Source organism: Camarhynchus parvulus, chromosome 4 (assembly GCF_901933205.1).
Source record: "Camarhynchus parvulus chromosome 4, STF_HiC, whole genome shotgun sequence".
In the NCBI taxonomy this organism is placed as follows: Eukaryota; Metazoa; Chordata; class Aves; order Passeriformes; family Thraupidae; genus Camarhynchus; species Camarhynchus parvulus.
Genome location: NC_044574.1, coordinates 71,630,243 through 71,652,272, shown reverse-complemented (window position 1 = coordinate 71,652,272; position 22,030 = coordinate 71,630,243). Strand labels below are relative to the sequence as shown.

The 22,030-nt window shown below is 43.5% G+C and overlaps 1 protein-coding gene across 1 annotated transcript; it reads left to right on the top strand.

The window, feature by feature from the left end:
• Positions 1 to 9,654: 9,654 nt before the first annotated feature.
• On the top strand, positions 9,655 to 19,533 carry MGST2 (microsomal glutathione S-transferase 2). The gene is given in 9 exon segments (XM_030948361.1): positions 9,655 to 9,681; positions 9,683 to 9,719; positions 14,537 to 14,584; positions 14,587 to 14,626; positions 15,802 to 15,871; positions 16,459 to 16,543; positions 17,161 to 17,242; positions 19,402 to 19,442; positions 19,445 to 19,533. Coding segments are annotated over 9 exon segments (519 nt in total).
• The last annotated feature ends 2,497 nt before the right edge of the window (positions 19,534 to 22,030 follow it).

The following is a 22,030-nucleotide window of genomic DNA, read 5'->3' as shown; positions in this document are numbered from 1 at the left end:
GCTGTCCATTAGCATCAAACAAGGAGCCTCTCTGTGCATTACAAACACTTTTAAATGGGAGGGAGCAGGCCAAGTGGCCCTCTTCTCTTATCATTGTATAAAAGTGATGCTAATTTATAAACTACAGCTGTGGCAAATTTATGGCCCCTGTCAGAGCCCTGCGGGGATGAGACTGTTGGTTTCAGTTAGAGTGGCACTGCTGTGCAGGTATCAAAGCCCTTCCAGCCAAAGGCAGGGGTGTGCTTTTCAGGCAGGGTCAGCTCAACACCCTAATAATAACATTCCAGGTTGTATCAGGTAATGGTTTCATTTGGATTACAGTTGACTACCTTGTTTTTCCTTTAGACGTGTATCTTTTTTAATTCCAATTTTTGCCTCGCTTCATTGTTGAAATGTGCAACCACAGGCAAGAGAAAGAGGGAAAGCAATGAGGTGAATTCATTTATTTGCTGTCTTAAATTCAATGCCTTGCCAACTATACAAAATACAATAATCAATGTATGGATTTTTCCAGTACATCACATATTCAACAGCATGTCTGCTGTCCAAAAATGCTAACTTGTCCATTTCAGTTTAAAAGGCAGGTGGTCTCAAAAGAATGAGTATTGAACATTGTCACATTGACATTGTTTTGGATCATGGGGAAAAAAAAGGAACTGAATTAATCCTTTACAGAGAAGTTGTCTGTGAAGTTTGAAAGAAAATGGATCTGACATGAATTCATGACTTGTGTTGATACCACAACATTTTGGTTGATAAACCAAAATTTATCCCATTATCTTTTCTATACAAATTATCTTATTCAAAGTTTATAATCTGGAAAGACACAATTTTTCATAAATACTACAACCTTGATATTTTTATATAATTAATAGAACAAAGTCAAAAATACAAAAAGCATAGATTTAACAACAAAATATGATTAATACCTGTTTTTTTAGCACTGTTAAAACTTTCACTAGTGTGCTTTTAGCAGTAAAACTATTTTAAGAAAGCCCAATTTTAAATTTATTTTTTAACTAAATTTTTGCATTTTAAAGTCCATTAAAATATTTTTCTCCATGTAGAATTATGGGTTTAATTTCAAAATAGACAAATGTTTGTAATATTGACCTTTTGGTTTATATTAATTGCCCATTAAATAATTGGGCCCTCCCTGCTCTCCTTCAGGGAAATGTGGGATTTAAAGTGACAGGTAAAATCTGAACTAAAATCTTCAAATAATGCTAAGCTAGCTGAGCTAGTTTTAAAAGGCAGCTGTCTGCCAGGGAAAGTGGGAACTTTCCTGTAATGGAAAAGATGACCCCCTCCCTCCAAATTATTATAACCTTGAAACTACAGGGCTTTCAGGCAAAGATATGGGGAAAGGAATGACAGTTCTTCACTAGAATACATACATACATATATATATATATATATATATATATATATATATATACACACACATGCATATATGTATATATGGGGACAAACAGCATGTATATGTATATATAGTGTTATAAATGGATAATGAGGTGATTGGCTCTTGCAATTAAAAGATAACGATTGTGTGAATATTAAGAAAAGCTTTAGTGATGTACAGTTATGTTATTGTAGTTTAGATGTCCTCTGTTCTCCCCACAGTTCCCTTTCCCCCTGTATTGTTGCCATCCGGCAGCCTGGGCTGTCCAGGACAGGTACAAAGGAGCTGCACAGGTGTCCCTTACCTGGGGCAGCTGGGAATGGAAAAGCTTGGGGGTGCTCAGGGGGTGGGCATGGCAACACCTGACCTCCAATCCAGTTACAAAGCAGTCTGCACTGATAAATGGCACAGAAGAGCTGCCTGACAGACTTTGGGAAGGGCCAGGGCTGGCAGATGCAACCCCAGGGGTATAAAAGACTGAGCATCCATCTCGAAGACAAACTGACCGCGTGGTGTGCACGAGGGGCAGTTCCCAGTGCTGCAGCTTTTCCCTTATGTAGTCCTTTGTTGTATTTTTGTTAAGGTTTAATAAACCTTTTTAAATTTTCAAAGTGACAGTTGTCTCTCACAATAGGACAAACAACAACAACATCAGCAACAACACACACCTGTTGCTAATAGTTTCTCTTCAATTACCTGTTGTTGATGGTTAGAAATCCCTCTTTGTCGAGTATCACCCTGCCGCTTCCCAGAAAATGGCACCCGGGACTGTGAGGGGGAGGTGACATCGGGGCTGGCATGCAAATGAGGAAACCCCTCACCAAATCTAGCGGGAAAAACCCCTAAAACAATCAGCCACCATGGAATTCAGAGATCTAAGTGATGTCTGGAGGTGAGGAACAGAATCCAGACCCTTTCACCCTAACCTAAAAGATGTCGGCTGGAAAGAGGACCTCGAATGTCAAACCGAAAAAGCGGGAATCTCCTGGTGCTCTGGTGAGGAGGGAAGCCCCAGCTCTGCCTGCAGACCAGCGGACACAGCTGCACTCCTCCTCCTCCTCCGTGCCACTCCTGGGAGCAGCAGCAGCGGTGTGTGTGTGACTGGTCGGTTCTCCCCACCCGAGCTCATCTTTAATAAAGGCTTCAAAAGGAGAAAGATCTCCTGCCCTATTTGTTTCAGTGGCCTCGCCAATACGAGCTCAGGGAAGACTTCACAGCAGCGCGGAACCCCTGGGCAGGAGAAGTCCAGCACCAAACACTAAAAATGTGGGTGTTAGAATGGTGGGTGCTGCTGCCTAATTCGTGTCCCCAACAAACCTCTCCTGTCGAAAGGCAAGTTGAGTTAACATTCAGGCAACGCAGTCAAACCTCCTCTCATCACTCACCGCAGCTGGCTCAGCGACAGAGGCAAGAAAGGCTCTTTTGGCAGGTTTTATTCCAGCAGAGGAACACAGCAGGCGAGGGGAAAGGGGCGAGGCACGGGGAGCAGGCCGGTTGTAAAGGGGAAGGGCTGGGGGGCAGAGCCAAGGGCTGGGCAGGGCGTCTGGCCTCCAGGGGAAGCGGGTGGCCGCCAGGGATGCCGAGCCAGCGACAGGGGATGGAGAAACCAGGGGAAGCTGTGGCACTAAAGGTCCATTTGGGAATCTGTTTTTCCCCCTGGGAGGACTAACTCCAGAGTTTCCAGGACTAACTGATGTTTCCAGGGCTGAGGGCTTGGGGATTGACCACGGGGAGAGAGTTCATGGCATGCTACAAAATACCACAACCATTGGCTCTCCAAGCCAGGAGCACCTCCAGCTAAGAATCTGCCAAAACCACACTGCTTTACCCACCCCCCTTCCCCAAGACAATCTGAAGGGTATGCCAAGGTATTGTCTCTTAATCGACATCCATTTGCCGTTTCCATGACAACAAATGGGAAGAAAATTCCTTGAAGAAACCTGACCGCCAACACTAGCAAATGCCCAAAAAATTAAATTTCAATTAAGAAGTAACATCACAACAATGACCCTAAGAAATTTAAAATGGACACATTTCCAAAATGATCTAAAATGCTTTTGTTTCCTTTTGAACATTCCCAAATCATGAATAATGCTGAAACTGTACAACCTGAAGTACATTCTGATATTCTCTGTCCATGGTCACACTGTGCTTGTTTCAGGTTACAAGTGTTTTATAACACTGCTTATTCAGTCATGCCCATGGATTGTAATGCACCCATGCTCCATCCACCAGGGAAACTAAGCACAATTTATATGTTGATGCGCTTGAAAGTTAAGATAGGTAATAGGAAATGCTACTTCCCTATCTGCATCTCCAGATTTTGTCAGATAGGCATTGCCCCACCAATTTATTTATTGCTCCATTTATTTTCTCCAGTCATTTTTCTTTTAGATTACCTGAGCAAGGCTTCCTACAGGAACAGTACCTATCAGAGAAAATCGACCAAAAGGTGAGCCTTGGTCCTTCTCTAGGGGAACAATGGGTTACAAATCTTTATGGGGTCTGTCACGAATTTGGAGAGCAGCATGTAAATTTGCCATTGACACACTTTTGGTTCTTTTTTTCTTGGTCCTTTCTATTGACAAATAAAGTGTTGTCATGTCTGAAGTGCCATGGGCAAGGACTCCATGTGAAAGCACCAATAAGCAGAGGGGAGCAAGGACAGGAGCACTTTGCACAGGTTACTGATTGCACAGACAAGAACCAGGCCACTGAGATCCAGGACTGTGAAAAGTGTAAGGCACAGGCAGAAATGGGACACTCTATTTCATGTTTACACAACACATAATAATAATGCAGTTTTCCACATGCATCCTCTTACTCCTCAGGAAAATAACGAATGGATTTTGCAAGATGAGGGGCTTTTTTCTGTCAGAAGAGAGAGTGGAATGGAAGGAAATATGATTGCTGTGTGCAGCAGGCAAAAGTGCTACACCCTCATCTCAGAGACCCCAGATCTCAGTGGAAGATACTTATAACTCTGTCTCTGAAGAAGATGAAAGTAGTTCTTATGCTGAGAAAGGGAACAAAAAGCATTACCTAAAAATAAATATCTCAACTCAATGCCACCTATTTCTACATTCCCTGTTTCAGAGCTGGCTAAATTAACTATATCAAGAAACATTTGGCTTGTTCAAAGAGTAATAAGGCCTTTCTGCAACTGGAATGGCTTTTGCCCTAAAATCTGATAATTTATCAGCAGTTTTCTGTACTCTGCAATATCATCTCTCTCTGAGTTGAGAAAGGCAAGTCAGTCAGCACAACATGTTGGCTGATTCAGACAGGGACCGAGGTGAGGACAGGGAAATTGCACTCTCTCGTTACCTGGTTTAATTCTTGGGAGCATCCACACGAGACTTGTCAGGTTATGAGCTGAACTGATACTGCTCCAATTCTGTTTCCACCAGAAAACACAGAGGGATTTTCAAGATGAATAGGACTGAAAACTACCCCTGGCCAGGCTATGCTCATTCAAGGATTTCAAAGCACTCTTCAAATCCCTTTTTAGAGTTTCACAAAACTCCTGATTTGCAAGCTATGGCACCCGACCAGCATCCAGCGTGTCCACAGCCACTGCTGAGCAGGTGGAACTGGGAAACTCTCTCAGATCTCTGTTTGGCTCTGGAGCAGTCTGTGCTTAGAAAGGGCACAGGGTAAAAGAAACAAAAACCCCCAAAGAATATACTTTTCTCCTGGTTGGTGTACATTCAGGAAAGAAATGGCTGACAGTGGGTCATTACTGCAGGTCTCTTTTATTCTGGTTTGATTTCAGAGAACGCCCTCTTAAACAACCAACCTGCCTAGGCTAAGTGTGCCTGATTTGGGGCTTGTTTTCTTTCCCTGAGGAACAGCAGGTCCACAGTCTCCTCTTCTTTCTCTACTGGTGCAATCTCACAGAAATGCAAGATGCCCCTTCCTTGCAGGTACGTAGTGCCTCAGAACTGAGCCTTCATTTCTGTAAAGGACTTAATTTCAAGGCCTTTCAAAGGTCTTAATTCCATAAAGCCATTTCAAAAAGGCTGTCCTCAATAAGGCTGGTTGTGGGAAGACTGGATCTTTGAATGGATTCAGGATCACCCCCTAACTGCTTTTAGGCTGAGATTTGCAGTTGTCTCAGTATGAAGATAAGTGGGTGGATGTCGTGCAGGCAATATGCTGCAGAGCTGTGGTCAGAAAGCATCTCTGCATCCAATTCCAACTGTTTATAAATACACAAACAATAAGTAAATATACTGTCTAAGTGGTGTAGTAACAAACTGACTCTGTGTGATGGTCGCTTGCCGAACAAAACCACAAATCTCGCTTGCCAGCCAGGCACCCCGAGCTCCCAAAGCAGTAATTTCACAGAATAGAGGAGAGGCTTCTCCTCAGGAAATCCCGGGAGCTCCCGTGGCAGAAGGCCACACCAGCAGTTCTGGCGTGCCCCAGCAGAGGGCAATGCCAGATGTGCATCTGAGTCTGGCACTGCAAAGCACCCCTACGATAGAAAACTAAGTTTTCCCTTGCCTTCCAGATCTTGTCACAAGCTCGGGAGTCACAAAGGGAATAAATCCTATCGAGGGCCCAATCAAGGCCCAGTAGAAAACCTGGCAGTGTGTAATTAGCCAGCAGCAGGCGTGAAGCTCCCCAGATCTGTCCCGAGTGACTACAGTTTGTTAAGTAAAGAAAAGCCTCAGCAGCATTTTCACTGCAAGATCAGAAAACACTTGGGGTCTGGCTTTCTTACTGTGCTCGTTTGGAGAAAAGGGGTAAGGGAAGCTGTGTGTCTTCTTTGGTGCACCCACAAATGCAAGCCAGAAAGACTGAGCTGGAAGTGGTGAGTGTGGAGGAGGAAACGGCAAACAGGAAACACCCTGGCAGCTTTATCTCTGTTAATAGAAGCGTTTTTGTTCTGAAATCTCAGTGTTAGACCTAAGGTCCTCCTGAAGGGGACAGAAAGTCATTCAGAGCAGCCTTTTTTAGGCATATGTGCACCTAGACACGAGAACCACAAATTGAGGTGGTTAAGGCAGACTTGCTTACACTGGATTTTTTCACTTCCGAATGTAAAACCTTGTATGTCTCAGTTTGGGGCTGAAAAATAGAAACACTCAGAACAAGGAACCACTTTAAAAAACCACCAATAAAACTGTATGTCACATACACTGAAATGCAGTGACCATCCATTAATTATGTAGGCATGCTACAGAAGCATAAAATGATATCTGTTTTGACCGAGGAAGGAAGTGAAGAAATATTTACAAATCCTTTCACGACAATAACCATAAATAACAAGAAAACAGCGACAGGAACAACTGCTTCAGTAATATTGCTGTCATTGGTTGTGCCGGCATCAGCAGACACTGCAAGGGAAAATCGTGCTGGAGGAGAGAGAAGGAGGTTGCCAAGCAACACGAGACCCCATCCAGGGCACCCCTCCCCTGCTCAGGAGCAGACAAAGCTTCCTGGAACAAGGGCTCTGAAAGCTGAGCTGGCATCCATCGGGGAGAGTGCACAGTTGTGGGGTGAGGGAGCGGAAAAGGGGAAGAGGGCAGAGATTCCAGCTGGCAAGGTGAGGCTGTGGAGAGCGAGGGAAGAAATGGCAGCTGTGCCAAGGAGGGGGGTGAAGAAAAGAGCCGAGGACAGACAGGGTAGACAGAAGCCAATCCAGGATGAAGTGGTCAGCCTGGGAATGTGGCTGCTTCAGAAGCACTTGGATCAAACCCTGCTCCAGTGTGGAAGGGCTGAACGTGAGTGGGGCTTTCCTGGCTGGAGAGAGAGATGGAGGAGCCTGGTAGAAGGACTCTGGAGAGGTTTTATTCTTTTTAAACCATGTCCATGTAAATATGGCACTCACAACATCAGCTACTTGGGTTACTTTTCTCAAGGAGATGACATCTGTGCCTTGCATGCTCTGCAGCCTGCCTGATAGCAGCGTGAGGGTGCTCGACAGAACATCATGAGCCAATTCTTTCCTGTCTCATATACAGTATTGATGGAGGTGACACAAGGCTGCAGAAGGTGCAGTTCAGGGAAAAATCCAAACCTCTGTCTACTACTCTATTTAATCCTTCTGGATTTGCTCTGCTGCTGCCATCATGCACGAGTTCATCCCCAGGGGATGGGGATGACAAATGAGATCAGTTTGGTAACACTGCCACAAAGCAGAGACTCTGGACAGCCACACCTTAAACTGAACTGGATGAAATGGATTATTTGTCCTTCCTCTGAAACCCCACACAAAGTACGCATGAAAAGTCACCAGACATGGATTACAAATGGTATTTAGGGGGCAGATAGAGGGAACAATTGAAGGAATAAGCATATTTTCTTCCTCTTTTACTCATCTTATAGTTCTGATAAATTTAAAGCTATGATCCAGTGCCACACAGGCCCATGTTCTTTGTAATGTATTGCTGAAAAGCCAAGTAAATTAATAAATTGCAGAGCCCACCACTGTTATTGCTGTAGCTGAACTGATTTAGTTACACGAGCCAGCCTCATACATTGTAGTGCATTGATTTACCCTATAAACATTTCCAGTGAAATACATGAGTTCAGGTATGTTTTCCCTTCCACCCAGAGGAGCCTCTCTGTTCTTCAGAGCCTGTCTTCTAGGAGGTGCTCAAGAATAAAAGATGCTGCACTGCCACTTGTGACTGATCTTCAAGAAGTTGCACCGAGCACAGGCTCAGCATTGCCCTTTGCAAAGCTCTTTTCAGCTCCTCCAGGGTCAAAAACTGAACAGCTCTGGCAGTGTAATTCCATTAAAAGTGCTTATTTGATCAGTCTGGTTTCATGCTTAGAATGCTTTTGGTGTCACTACCCCAGCCATCTGCTCTCTCATGACAGCAGCTCCTCCTGAGGGAAGAGCCAGCCTCTTTGGCACGGCCACCAAGAGGCAATAAAATACCGCCCTTTCCAAACAGGACAGACGTACATCTGGCCAGACACCACCAGTGTCCCTGAATTACATGACATTTCACTGCTCAGAACCTCTGTTCCTGCCTCCTTTTATGTCAATCTTTGCTGGATTTTATGTCCATCACCATCTTGAAATTTGCATCTCCTGAATAATGTCAGAAAAAAAATACATCTTCAATGTCATCTGGCCTTAAATTGTTTAGCCCTTGTGTTTTTAACTTTTCAAATGACCAGCTCTGTTAGAGTTTTCCTTCACATTTATCTGTCAGTAAGGTGACAATACTTTGAACACTTCTGTTCCAGCTCCTAAAAACCACAGAGACTGTGTGGTCAGAAAGTCAATCCATATTACACCAAGAGCTGCAATTAAGAGGCTTAAGTCAGCAATTAAAGAGTTACTAAGTGTAAACATCAAACGTCTGTTATTACAGTATATCTACTTTTCCAATCTCTAGAAAGAACAATATTAACACCCAAGAAAGTAAAATTTGGCAAGGTGAAATAACTTCTTTAAAGTCTTTTTTACGTTAGCCCTTAAAATTAGCCAGTTTGGTGAAAGGCAATGAAATATCTCACTTTAACATCAGCTATAGGAAGTCAAAATAAACATTATATTGGTTTTGTTCCAGTGGTCTTATGGGATCGTAAAGGCCAGTGGCATTAAGATTTCTGTTTGTTAGGTGATGAAAAAATGTCCCTTTAGAGAATCTTATGCCTAGCCTTAAAACCAGGCGATAAGCTGTAGGAGGTGTGTTCCAGGCAGCAGGGTGAGGGGAGGCATTCCTTTCTCTCTTTGTCACTTGTTTTACCCTCTGAACCAGCCCGAGCAGTTCCTTTCTGCAGGCTGACTGCTCGTGTCCCTTGTGCTGCCCGTCAGAGCCCACGTCATGCACGTCCAGCAGAACCTGCAAATCAAGGGTGGGGACAGCACAAAGCTCTGCTCCTCCCTCCATGTCCCACACCAGCTGCTTCTGAGGGCCACTGCTGGTGATGGACACAGACCCTGCACAAAAACAGAACAAAAAGGCTTTGCTCCCAAAGAGGCTGCAACTGAAATCTAAAGATAAAGGAAGAGCTGAATCCACAGAGGCAAGAAAGGCTGGTTTTGTTCTTTCCATGCTTTCAAACAGGCAAGAAGCAGGCAGGGCTGAACCTTTTCAGGAACAAAACCTGGGTGCAATTTTGCGCTCCTGCTTTGAGAAGCTAGGCTCTTTTATTTCCGGGGCAGGCCTTTGTTGCAATGCTGAGCAGCACTCTAAGTGCCCTACCTATTGTTTCACCTTATTGCTCACGAAGAGCTCTCTCCCATGCACACATCCTGTTGGCACACAGAAGCTGCTGGGAACATGGCTGGTGATTGAATTTTCCTTGCAGCTGGCAGCTGTCTCTCTTCTTTCTGCCTTCCAGCGATGTAAGAAAGAGCTGTGGCTGCATGACTGGGGTTTGGGGAGGTTTCCACTGGTTCTGAAGTATGGGAATTATTTTATGATAAACTGGTTGCTCTGCAACTTCTTTAATTTCTAAGAAATCCTAAAATTTTTCTCACCAGAGCATTGTTTACTCTCTCTGCAGTCTGAGAGGATTTGGCTCAGTGGGACAGATTACTTTTCCCTGTTGGATAAACGAATTTGTTTTCAATTCTCTTCTGTTTGTTGACTTCTTGGAGCCATGCTATTATCAGAGCTTCTAACTAGCTGTAAAGTTATCCCAAAGCCATGTTGTGTCTTGATTTGAATTGTGTTTAGGCACCTACACAACTGAAAACCTCAAAAATGAGAGTAAATCTGTGAAATCAAATACACCAGTACTGGACTGAAAGTAAAAAATGTTTCCAGTAACAAAGACACATACTCAGTATCTGAAATCAAATAAGAAAGCAAATCTTTACATCAGGCAACACAATTATCAGATATCACATCTTATGTTCTCATCATTACAGTTCCTGAAGAGGTAAATGAACTTATTTTATGCCCTGCTGATATACCTCTCAGAATCAAGGAATAGGCTGCCCAGGGAAGTGGTGGGATCACCATCCCTGGAAGTGTTCAAAAGGCACGTGGATGTGGCTCCTGGGGATACGGCTTAGTGGTGACCATGGCAGCGCTGGGTTCAGGGTTGTACTCAAGGATCTCAGAGGTCTTTTCCTACCTCAGTGGTTCTATTCTATTGTTAGAAGGGGGCAAGTCTGAGAAGGTCCTTTTGCTGTGCATCAGTCAAAAACTGCAGTACAATATTTTAATGCTTATTTTCTTTGAAATATGTTGATTCATATAGTTTTGTTTACACCAGGGAACAAGACACATTTTGAAGGCATTTGTGCTATACTAGCATGAGATTTAGAGCAAGTTAAAAATAATTACTCTGCCTTTTTTCTGAGATAGCACTGCCACCTTATCTAGCAACCCATCGATGTGGCTTGATTATTTGCTTGTTTGTTCTCAAAGCCTCAGCTACTGAAAAAAACATTTGTACCCAGCAGAAAGAAAAAGTTTGAGAATGTGACCCTTCCAGTTGAAAAAACCCAAAACAACACAACAGAAGGCAAATAAAAAGCACTGAAAATTCACATCCTCTTTTTCTGTCATCAGATCAGCTCCAATATACCCTGTGATCTTAATGTTTCTGTCTGGTGGTAATTCTTATCATCAACTTCTGAGAAAGTTCGGCTTGCCTGCCTTGATTTTTACCCTGAAAGTGTGAAGGATTTCACACAACCAACCAAAAACCCAGACATTATTCAGAAAAGTATCTTGAAAACTCAAGGAGTTCTACAGATACTGACACTGTGAAGGGAGGTGAAAAAGATGTTCTTTATGATGGATAGCCTATATTAGTTAATCTTAGTTAAAATCACAGAAAAGATGATATAACCTGGAGTTGCATTTACACTGGCAATCTGACTTCAAGCCCAAAGAGAAACTTGTGCAAGAATCTGACCAGCTGACCTGATTCAAACTATCACAGCTTTCCAGACCACAGATTAGTTCCTGGGAGTTCAGGTGAATGTTGTGAAACCAGAACTGCAGGCACGTGTTATAACCAGTCCATGTAAAGGGAGCAGCCCAACCTGTGACCTTTTCCTGGGAACTAAATGCAACACGCAGAGCACTCAGTGCTCTGTTTGCTCTTCTGTTTATCCTTCTGAGCTTCCAGTCCTGACTTAGAATGGTGCTAATGGGCAATACCACCTCCCTGGAGTGGTGATGGAAGTCAGGCTTCACTTAGCAGCCATCAGAAGTACAAGATTAAGTGTCTCAGAACCAGGAGTTGTTCAAAGAATCAGGTCAGTCGAAGATTAAGTTGTGCAAGAAATGTTCCTGGGTAGAAAAAAGGAACTGAAACAATGCAGGAACTGGTTTCCAGTCATGAATCTAGTTTTAAACAGTTGAGATTTGCTTGAGAGATTAGTGTTTCATAGACTGATGGGAAAACAAGAGACTCCAATGAAAGAGCAGAATTAATCCCAGTCATTGATACAGGAAAGAGCAGGGACACAGCAGTCCCATTACTCATCTAATCTGAAGGATGTCACTGAACTAGCCACCTTAAAATTATTTTTTAGTAATTCTAGGACCTAGGAAGACATTATTAAAAAGTAATTGCTTTGATTGAATTGATTGGTTTTTTACAGGTTGTTAGGCCAGGCCATGCAAATTAATATGCATTATCATACACTGTGATACAGGTAGCAGCTTCTCTACAGGCTTTTTAAACATATAAAATATTTGAGAGTAATGTTCTTTGAAAGCCTCCTTTGTCCCATGTTTTCAGAGTAAAGGTATTGGCTCAGTAACCATAAATGCCACCTGAAGATGAAAACAAAAAAATGGCATACAAAGGCACTGCTTCCAGAGACAGAGAACCCTGCTTCGGGCGAGGGGGAGGGAAGGGCTGCTTCCAGAGACAGAGAGAGAGCCCTGCTTCCAGAGACAGAGAGAGAGAGCCCTGCTTCCAGAGACAGAGAGAGGGCCCTGCTTCCAGAGACAGAGAGAGAGGGCCCTGCTTCCAGAGACAGAGAGAGAGCCCTGCTTCCAGAGACAGAGAGGGCCCTGCTTCCAGAGACAGAGAGAGAGCCCTGCTTCCAGAGACAGAGAGAGAGGGCCCTGCTTCCAGAGACAGAGAGAGAGAGCCCTGCTTCCAGAGACAGAGAGAGAGCCCTGCTTCCAGAGACAGAGAGAGAGCCCTGCTTCCAGAGACAGAGAGAGGGCCCTGCTTCCAGAGACAGAGAGAGAGAGCCCTGCATCCAGAGACAGAGAGAGAGAGCCCTGCTTCCAGAGACAGAGAGAGAGGGCCCTGCTTCCAGAGATAGAGAGAGAGAGCCCTGCTTCCAGAGACAGAGAGAGGGCCCTGCTTCCAGAGACAGAGAACCCTTGCTTCCAAACTAGAGCGGCCTATCCTTAAATGATTGCATGCTGTAGACAGTTTCGGGGAAGACTGCCTGTGGGAGGGACCCCATTGCATAGCAGAGAAAACTCCTCTGCCTGAGCAAATAGAAGATCTCGAGTGATGAACTGACCACAGTTCCCCATGCCTGTCTCCCTGTGTTGTTGGTGGGAAGGAGGGAGGGGCTGGGGGAAAAAAGCTGTTTCAGGGCTTATTTTACTTCTCATTATCCTCCTTTGACTCTGTTAATAATAAATTTACTTTATACCTTGAAATTTGAACCTGTTTTGCCCTTAGAGTGTTTTTCTCCCCATCTTTGTCTCAACTCATGAACCCTTTGTTAATTTGTTTTCCCCTCTCCTCTGCCCAAATATAGCAGGACAGGGTGAGAGAATGACTCTCGTGGGTGTCTGGCATTTGGCCAGTGTCAAACCACGACACTGGGGCAAAGGCACACATGGTCACAAGCCACAAGGCTAAGATACCAGAGATGCACAGGGCAGCACCACTAACATTTCTGGCTGTATTTCAGTGCCACTGATCCCACAAGGGAATACAGAAGGCATTTCCTAGGCTCCCCCCTTAGACAAGTGTTTCTAGTGGGCTCAGGTGGGTGCCTGGTTTCTGGATCCAGGTAGGTTAGGTACAAGGCAGGCAGTGACCTTCCCATACAGGGTGGCTATGACATGGCCAGGAAAATAATAATATTTACTCCAGGTAACAATAACATTAACTCCAGGTACCCAGGGAACTTAAAAGGCAAAGAAGGTGTTTCCCAATAGCTCTGCTGCATACAGCCAATAGCTATGTATTTCCTTTTGTCCCTGTGACAGCCTCTGTTCAGCTTTCAGAGCGAGACCTCTGCAATGAGGGCATCAGTAAATGAGGTATGCATATATATATATATATGTGAGATGTGTTCTTAGAATGCTGGTCAGAAGTGTAGGGAGAGCATGTGATTGGTTTGGGAGTTTTTGGTAAGTGACTTTATATTTAGTCACTGTACACAGTAAATAATCTCTTCTTTTCGTGGCACTACCTCTGTTCTAAAAAGTGATTTTTACAAGACAGGAAAGTACTATCAGCTCCAGACAATAGAGGAAAAACAGCATAGGTCCTCCAACAGATAGCTCTCAGAGGTCTCCAGCACATCAGACGGAGAGCAAGGAACATGCTACAGCCTCCCCAGCTGCAGCTCTCTGCTCTTTCCAACAGACTGAATTTTGAGAGTCCAAGACAGATGGAAAAACCAAGCGCTGTAAGTTATGGTTAAACAACTTCAAAAAGGCAGCTACCAGATTTTTGTTTCCAAAGCCTGTAATGCTGCCCAATACTTCCAAGCCTCAATGTCACTAAACAGAAATATGTCAGTCCCAGCAGTGGGGCAGTGACCCCCACCAGTGCAGTGGTTACTGAGACACCTCTGGGGCACTGCTGTGTGACTAGGCTGTACCCCAGGGCTCTGTGCTTCTAGGATCCACATGAGGCACAAGGATATTTAAGCCATAGCTAGTGCAGCAAATGCAAAAATAAAAAAAAACCCAAAAAAAAAAAAGAAAAAAAATTCTGAAATATCCATTTTCCCCCTTCCCCATGAATCACAGAAAATGCTGAGTTGGAAGGGATCCACAAGGATCAATCATCGAGTCCAACTCGAATATCACTCTTGAAGATAAAATCTAAACTTCTGTAAGAAAAAACTAGTTTGTCTAACATTGGTCTTTCTCTGGAAAAAGCTGTAGAACAATGGCCTCCATTAAAAAAATAAATTAAAAAATTATGTGTTAGAGATGCAACTGAGCCAAAGGAACTGTGTCATGTGTGAGCCCTTATTTTGGTTTGCAGCTCATTTTGCTTGGCTGGTGGGGAAGTTAAGAATGAAGCACAAGGTCATGTCACTGGAGCTCCAGAATGTGACAGAACATTTCATGCACACTAAATCTAGAGATCATTAAGATGGTGGCAGTGAATAACAATTCAGTCCAGAAGAGAAGCAAAAACTTTCTCTTAAAAAGTCAACTTTTCTTTGCATCTTTTGCTAAAAGACCAAACAAACAAAACCAGATGGCTTTTCAAATGGTTCAGCTATTATTTTAATAATAATGGGGTAAGTTCAGCTCATTTCAAAGCCACTGCTCAAATTCTGATTAACCAGGCAATCAGATGACCCAAACTTAACTGGGGTCTGAGATCCAACACATTGTAACCTAGGGAATTCAGGTGTTCTGGATCTAGCAAGCTGTGCTGTCAGTTCTTGGGCTGTGGATAGCACCACAGATGAAGATAAGCAAAGAAAACCTGTGTCTGCAGTGGATAATGGTGGAATATCCTATCTAAGAAGACTATTTTCATAAAGAGCTTCAGTTTTTAGAGGGCTTCAATGATCAACTCATTACCCTGTGCAAAATTACTTATATTTATTTCAAACAATCTCATCTGCTGTAACTGTAGTTGTAGTGGATGACAATGATGAGATATACTATGCATTAGACAACTTGTTAGATAACGTGATTCATTAGACACAGAAGTTTGCCTAATTCCTTAAAAAGAAATTAATTCAGAACCACTGAAAAGAGGCATGCAAACAATATATTGGTGGGAAAACTGATGTCCACAAATAAAGGTGTTATGGTCCTTGCCATAAGAAAATCTATGATGTGCTGTCTGTGCCTTCATAGAGGCAGCTGGCCTCAGCAGAGTAATCCAGATTCCTCTGGCAGCCCCAGTAATGCTGACACACAGAACTTGCATACCAGCAAGTGTGGAGATAAGTGACTAACATCACATCAATGAACTGGAATTCCTGCCTGTCTCTGCTGCACAGCCACTTGATTGAGGATTATTTGTCCTATTTATTTCCACGTAGTTGGGATCCAGATCCATGCCTAAGTTTAAATGCCAGGAAAATACTTTAAACAGCTTGTATCAGAGACTTCAAAAATGAGAAATTTTAAGAGTACCTAGTGCTGGCTTGACGGTACTCCCACTGGATATGACTTTAGCATTAACTTTGGTGGCAACAAAACAAGGCCAAAGATGACTCTCCTTGAAAATCCCACCCACAGTTCTTTTCCTTTCCAGACTAATGTTCTTTCAAATTTATTCTGCAGACAAAACTGTGTGGTGTTTTACCCTATATTCCTGACTGGCCTCTGGACTGCAGGATGTTTTTCAATCAAGGTAAATACTTTCTGCTTTTATCTTGGACTGACAAGTTTTACATAACTTTTCAAAATGTTGGGATTATCAGGAAGTAATTGACTGTAGACATCTTTTCCCCTGGTTTTAATTAACACAGCCTTCCTAGAAGAACGCTCAGTGACACTGAAATCCCCATGGCATTTTATAGAGCCCCACCAGCTTTCCCTTCTCTCTCCAAACCAAGGAGCCCTCATAGAGTAAAACTTGTGACAGTCATTATTAACCCTTTCCCAACTAATGGTTTAGAAGCATGAAGTCTGTGGGCTGGGGAAAGGATAACCAGCTCATGTCCATCACTCCTTCCTAAACAACTTCTCAATTTTCTCTCTGCTCCAAACCAGTAATTTTTTGTTTGGGGCTTTCCTACAGTCCCATCTCCACTGCAAATCCAAAGAAGCACCACTTAAGTCAACAAAATGATATGAAATGACACACATGCTCATGGACAGACACTTGAATCAGGGAAGATCACAGTTGCTAGCCAGCAGCACAGGTGCTGCCCCATGTAAGAAATGAAGGATCACGATAACCTTCCCTTGAAGTAATGTTTCAGCTCTGTCCCACAGGTATGTTTACAGGAGTTAATCCAGCACACAGTGAAAGCTGTCCTCTGTAATACACACACAGGGTTTAAAGCCACAAAATTAACAAGTACTGCTTAGTCCTGGATAATACAACTGACCTCCATACCCTGCTATCAATCAAGTGGAGGTGCCTTTATACTCTTCCCTCAGGGAGGTCAGAAAGCTAACTTCACTACAGCTTCCTTCCATGTCCTTGGATAAAAGCTGCTATATAAATGCAAAGCAGGTTATTAACAACACAAACAGGATTCTCTTCCCAAAACAAGCACCCCCCTTAGCACAAACTGCCATAATAATACACAATGACAGAGCCAGGTCAAGCCACAGGACAGTGCTTCAACCCACTGTCCTGTTTCTGGGATAATCACCAAACTGGGGGGATTAGGATTCCTGTCAGTTCCTGAGATGTCCCTTTGAAGGAATGCTTTTGGATATTTTTGGGCAGTCCTACATCCACCCCTATGTGCAAACCCATAGGAAGAGCCTCTTGCAGTGACTGTGTGAGAATACTTGTATCTCTTTTGAATGATTCTTTCCCAAGGTAACTTCCCAAGTTATGGGTAGCTGTAAAAATTCCCAAAGCAATATAACTAGAAAACATAACTAGAGTGGTTAACTGTCTACAATCCTCATTTTTTTGTTTTCTGACTGTTTCCCCCACTATATTAATCTTTTCTTTCTTAGAATTAGCTTCCTTTTGGGGTATGCTGTACATGCCTGCCTGCTACAAGTACTTCCATGGTTCTGTCCAGTCTGTGAAAGGAAGGTAAGAAGTTACCAACTGGATGCAGGTTAACAGCTCCAGGCTGTGGTCTGAAGCTGGGCTGAGAGCCAAGGACTGGCAGTGAAAAGTGATTATAATTGAATGCAACATGTGTAAAGTGCCAGCAATGGGTCTGGAAGCCCTCATGGAAGAGGGCTGGATGTTACAGCAGAAGCCCAAGTTGGGATGTGTGACTGTGTTCACAGGTCATGAGGGAAGAGACGGGGATCTGACTCCATGTTTCAGAAGGCTTGATTTATTATTTTATGATATATATTACATTAAAACTATACTAAAAGAATAGAAGAAAGGATTTCATCCAAAGGCTAGCTAAGAATAGAAAAAGAAAGAATGATAACAAAGGCTCTGTCTCAGACTCTCTGTCCGAGCCAGCTCACTGTGTTTGGCCATTAATTAGAAACAACCAACATAGGCCAATCATAGATCCACCTGTTGCATTCCACAGCAGCAGATAATCAATGTTTACATTTTGTTCCTGGAGCCTCTCAGCTTCTTAAGAGGAAAAATCCTAAGGAAAGGATTTTTCATAAAAGATGTCTGTGACAGGGATGTTCATGTGCTGCAGGCCAGGAGAGAGAAGAGTTGTGATGCTCACCTTGTGGACACATGCTTTGTACTGGGTGTAATTTACAGCGACGTTCCAAGAGATCTGGAAACAGAAGCACAGCTTTGCATATCAGGACTGCTGTAGCATGGGAAGCTGCTCATGCAAGGCTTGCACCATGCCTGCCTGTCTGCCAGCTGCATTTTCCCTCTGTCTGTCACATTAAGACCTCTTCTGTAGCCACACAGGTTGCACTAAAGGAAGCAAACAAATCGGGCTCTGCAGGCTGATGGAGCTTCACCAAGCAGGTGAGAGAACAGGGCTCCAGATAAGCATACATTAATGAATGCTGAGTGCACAGCAGCTCCTGATATGAGTTCTGCTTTGACAAACATTGGCAGTACGGCGTGCTCCATTTCACTGAAGGCACTGCACTGTCTTCTGGGTTCTGATCTAAGGCTCTCTTCCACCATCTGTCATCAGTCACAAGAAGAAAATAGTGCAATATATGCTTGCCATAAAATTAAGAGACTTGCAATGTCTTCTAGAGGAAGATACAAAACAGTCAGTCAATTCTGTAGTGAACAATCCTGCAGCAGCAGGAACACTGTCCTACAGGGCTATTTTCCGTGGCTTGTGTACTGATGTTCCCGTTCTCCTTCACTACAGCTCCACCAATCCTTTATGTTCTTTGGAAGAGCTGCTGCTGGGGAGGAGGGGAGGCTTTTTTCCAGAGCAAATATGTGGAGTTAGTTTCATAACTCCCAGTAAGAGATGCAATAATTCAAATAGTGCAATGAACACCAGCTAGAAGACTTGAAGCTGCTAAGGAAATTGGGGGAGCAGAAACACGTAAATAAACAAGCAAGCAGAGCATAATGGGCTTTTTTAAAATCAACACATGAAAAAGTCCTTTGTTCAAGAAATCTTGGCCATGCTTTACTTCAGCACTCTTAAACCAACAGATTCAGCCTCTCAAGGAAACTGTAGAAGAGTAGCTGGCTTCATTATTAGACAGAGCATCACACTTTGGTGAAACTGAATTTAAATCAAACAGAGGATGTTAAGAGCCAGCCTGGCAGCCCTGGGAAATGGTTTTGCTCCAAGGCCTGCTGGTTATAAAGACAAGCCTGGTATGCATCCTCAAAGAAGGGCTGAGCTAAAGACTCTTCTCATGCTGTACCTGCCAGGGTACCTGCCCAACAGATGTGGATGTAAGAGAGGTGCACACCTCTCCCTCAACTCCTTAAGCCTTCTTTCTCACATCCCTACACCTGGAGTTGCAATTAGGTGCGCAAGATTTTCTGTGGCTTTACCTACAAGTCTTCATGTCACAGGATGAGGTAGCCTCATCTTGGAGCCAGTTCTTAATTCCACATGAAAATTCAGAAACACTGGGGGAAAGTTTTCCTTTAGAGAGGGTATTAGGAACACCTTGTCTCTTGCAAAAGTCATGCATGGGAATGGTTTATTACTGAAACCCCCCAAGGCAGTGTTCCAGCCACGCTCCTTTCTGATTCCATAGACTTCAACTGGTTTGGACCAGCAGTTTCACCATAACATGGACAGCTCATAACTTTCTGCATTTCACTTTGAGGTTAACAGGGTTTTATTTGAGTGTGATAATTCTGACTTGCTTGATGCAGCTGGTGCAGCTGGGATTGTCAGCAGCTTTCTGGATGAATACCTGGACTTCAGCATGATGGAGAAAGTCCATAAGTTGCTTTGAAGGTGCTTTTTAAAAAATAAATAAATAACATGGATGTTTTGTCTGAACCTCAAAAAGATGATAAGCTGCATATGAACAAAACATCAGAGCTCTTTCCTAACAGCCCATTGTAATATAAAATGCATGTTTTTTCCTGAGCTGTTTACACTTGCTCCTTTCCCTACACTCTTGGGAAAGTTAGTAAGACAGAATGCCACGTCACATCTACATTTGCAATTCAATGTTCTCTTTTCCCATATAGTATTGCAACCCCACAAACAAATCACATAAAACTAAACCCATCAATTTACTAAGTAATTTAGTTGCAACTGGCACTGCATGCATGAGCCCATCTTACCCATTGTCCTTCGGTTTTGCCTTCTGTATCTTCCTGCACTGCTCTTCATTTCCCCCAGCTGTGCCTTCTGTTTTGTGCAAATGTAAAAACACTTCCATGCAACAGGCTGCTGCAAGATCCCCATTTTCCAAGTATATCCAATCCCACTGCTGTATAAGCACGTATGGAACCACTGCTTACTTCAGAAATAGGGCCAAGTGAAGCTTTAAACATAAGTGTCTACAAAGGACTTGTGGATTTTATATTTTGGAATGTGCCCACAGTTCAACACATGCTCAAACATTCCTGTGGAAGTGGGGCCCTCCGTGGGCACATCCCAGTCCTCCCAGGAAAGCTCCTGAAGGGAAGCTGTGCCCAAAACACAACACTTGTGACGGGGAGAGCCAGCACAGACAAAAAGAAAACACAGATGCTTGTGTTACAACTGGGTGCACTGCATTGTTTCCCACCAAGGCACACACAGCTGGGGTGTGAGAAAGAATAGACACACATTCCCGGATTCCCAGAGACTGACCACAGCTCTGGGAATCGTAAAGTCACAGTGAAAAGTGAACTGACTTTAAAAACAGTTTTCTGCCAGAAGGGAGAAGTCATGGCTTACCACTGTGAGCTCAAAGTACGCCAATGACCAATTTAAACTATGTAGAAGAACAGAGATGCAAGGCCATGCTTGTTTTGGCAGCTCCTGATAATTCATTTATTTAGGCAATGGTGATTATACTCATGAGAGAGCCAGCAGGAAGAAATTTACCTTGTCATGCCTCTGAAGACATGATTTGGCCAAAAATGCTGCAAATTTATAGTGATGTTCAGCCAAATCTATATAATGAACATGCTTATTGTCTCTCCATAGTGTAGTGAGGTTGATAACCAGACCACAAGATAATTGAGAGGTGGATTAGATTCATAATAACCTTTCATATTAAAAAGGTGAACATGTGTGGACACATGGAAGTGGGGCTGGAGCGAGATAATCTTGAAGATTCCTTCATCCTGTGATTTTATTAAGTCATGATAGAAAAACACAACCTAGTGCCTGCAGGCAGCAAAGGCTGAAATGGTATTGGAAACCATAAGGTGAAACACGTACAAAGATGTGAGACCTGAATCCAGCAATGTTTGTTGAGGGGAAAAGGACAGATCATGGTGCTGCAAAGCTCCAAACTGTGTAACAGACTCAAAATACAGACTAGAGGAGGTCCAAAGACCATCTACTGATTCAAATAGGTCTTTCTTTGCCTCTGAAAATATTCCAAGCTTACCTGTTACAGTGCTTTGATGTTTTACCTTCTCTTCTCTCCTCTCCTCTCCTCTCCTCTCCTCTCCTCTCTCTCTCTCCTCTCCTCTCTCTCTCTTCTTCTCCTCTCCTCCTCTTCTCTCTCTTCCTCTTCTTCTCTCTCTTCTCCTTCTCTCTCTCTCCTCTCCCTCTTCTCTTCTCTCTTCTCTTTCTTCTCTTCTCTTCTTCTCTTCTCTTCTCTTTTTCTCTTTCTCTTCTCTTCTCTTCTCTTCTCTTCTCTTCTCTTCTCTTCTCTTCTCTTCTCTTCTCTTCTCTTCTCTTCTCTTTCTTCTCTTCTCTTCTCTTCTCTTCTCTTCTCTTCTCTTCTCTTCTCTTCTCTTCTCTTCTCTTCTCTTCTCTTCTCTTCTCTTCTCTTCTCTTCTCTTCTCTTCTCTTCTCTTCTCTTCTCTTCTCTTCTCTTCTCTTCTCTTCTCTTCTTCTCTCCCTCCCTTCCCCTCCCCTCCCCACATATGGACAGGCAATACACGTCCATCAGATCTACGTGCACGTTCCTAAAGGCTTCTGACAGCACAATTCTCACACTGTTGTAGTGGTAGGTGATAGGGAATTACCCTAAGCCTGTGTCTCTATCCTTCTCCAGTTTTCCAGTTTTCTCCAGCTTTTATGTCCAGCTACACTTTCTCCCTTCCCCACCTCCTCTTCATCTTGTTTCCTCCCCTGGAAGCAGCTCCCCACTCCCTGTTTTTGCTGATTCAGACCTGCCTGCATGCAGCTTCCCTCCCCTCCATGGAAGATTGCTCACTGAGGCGCAAGGGTGGGGCAAGACATGATCCATATACACCAGGTATATGACTCATTTAACCATCTTTTATTTGTTTGGTTGGTTTTTTTCGTTTCATTTTGTTTGTTCTTGTTTTGTTTCT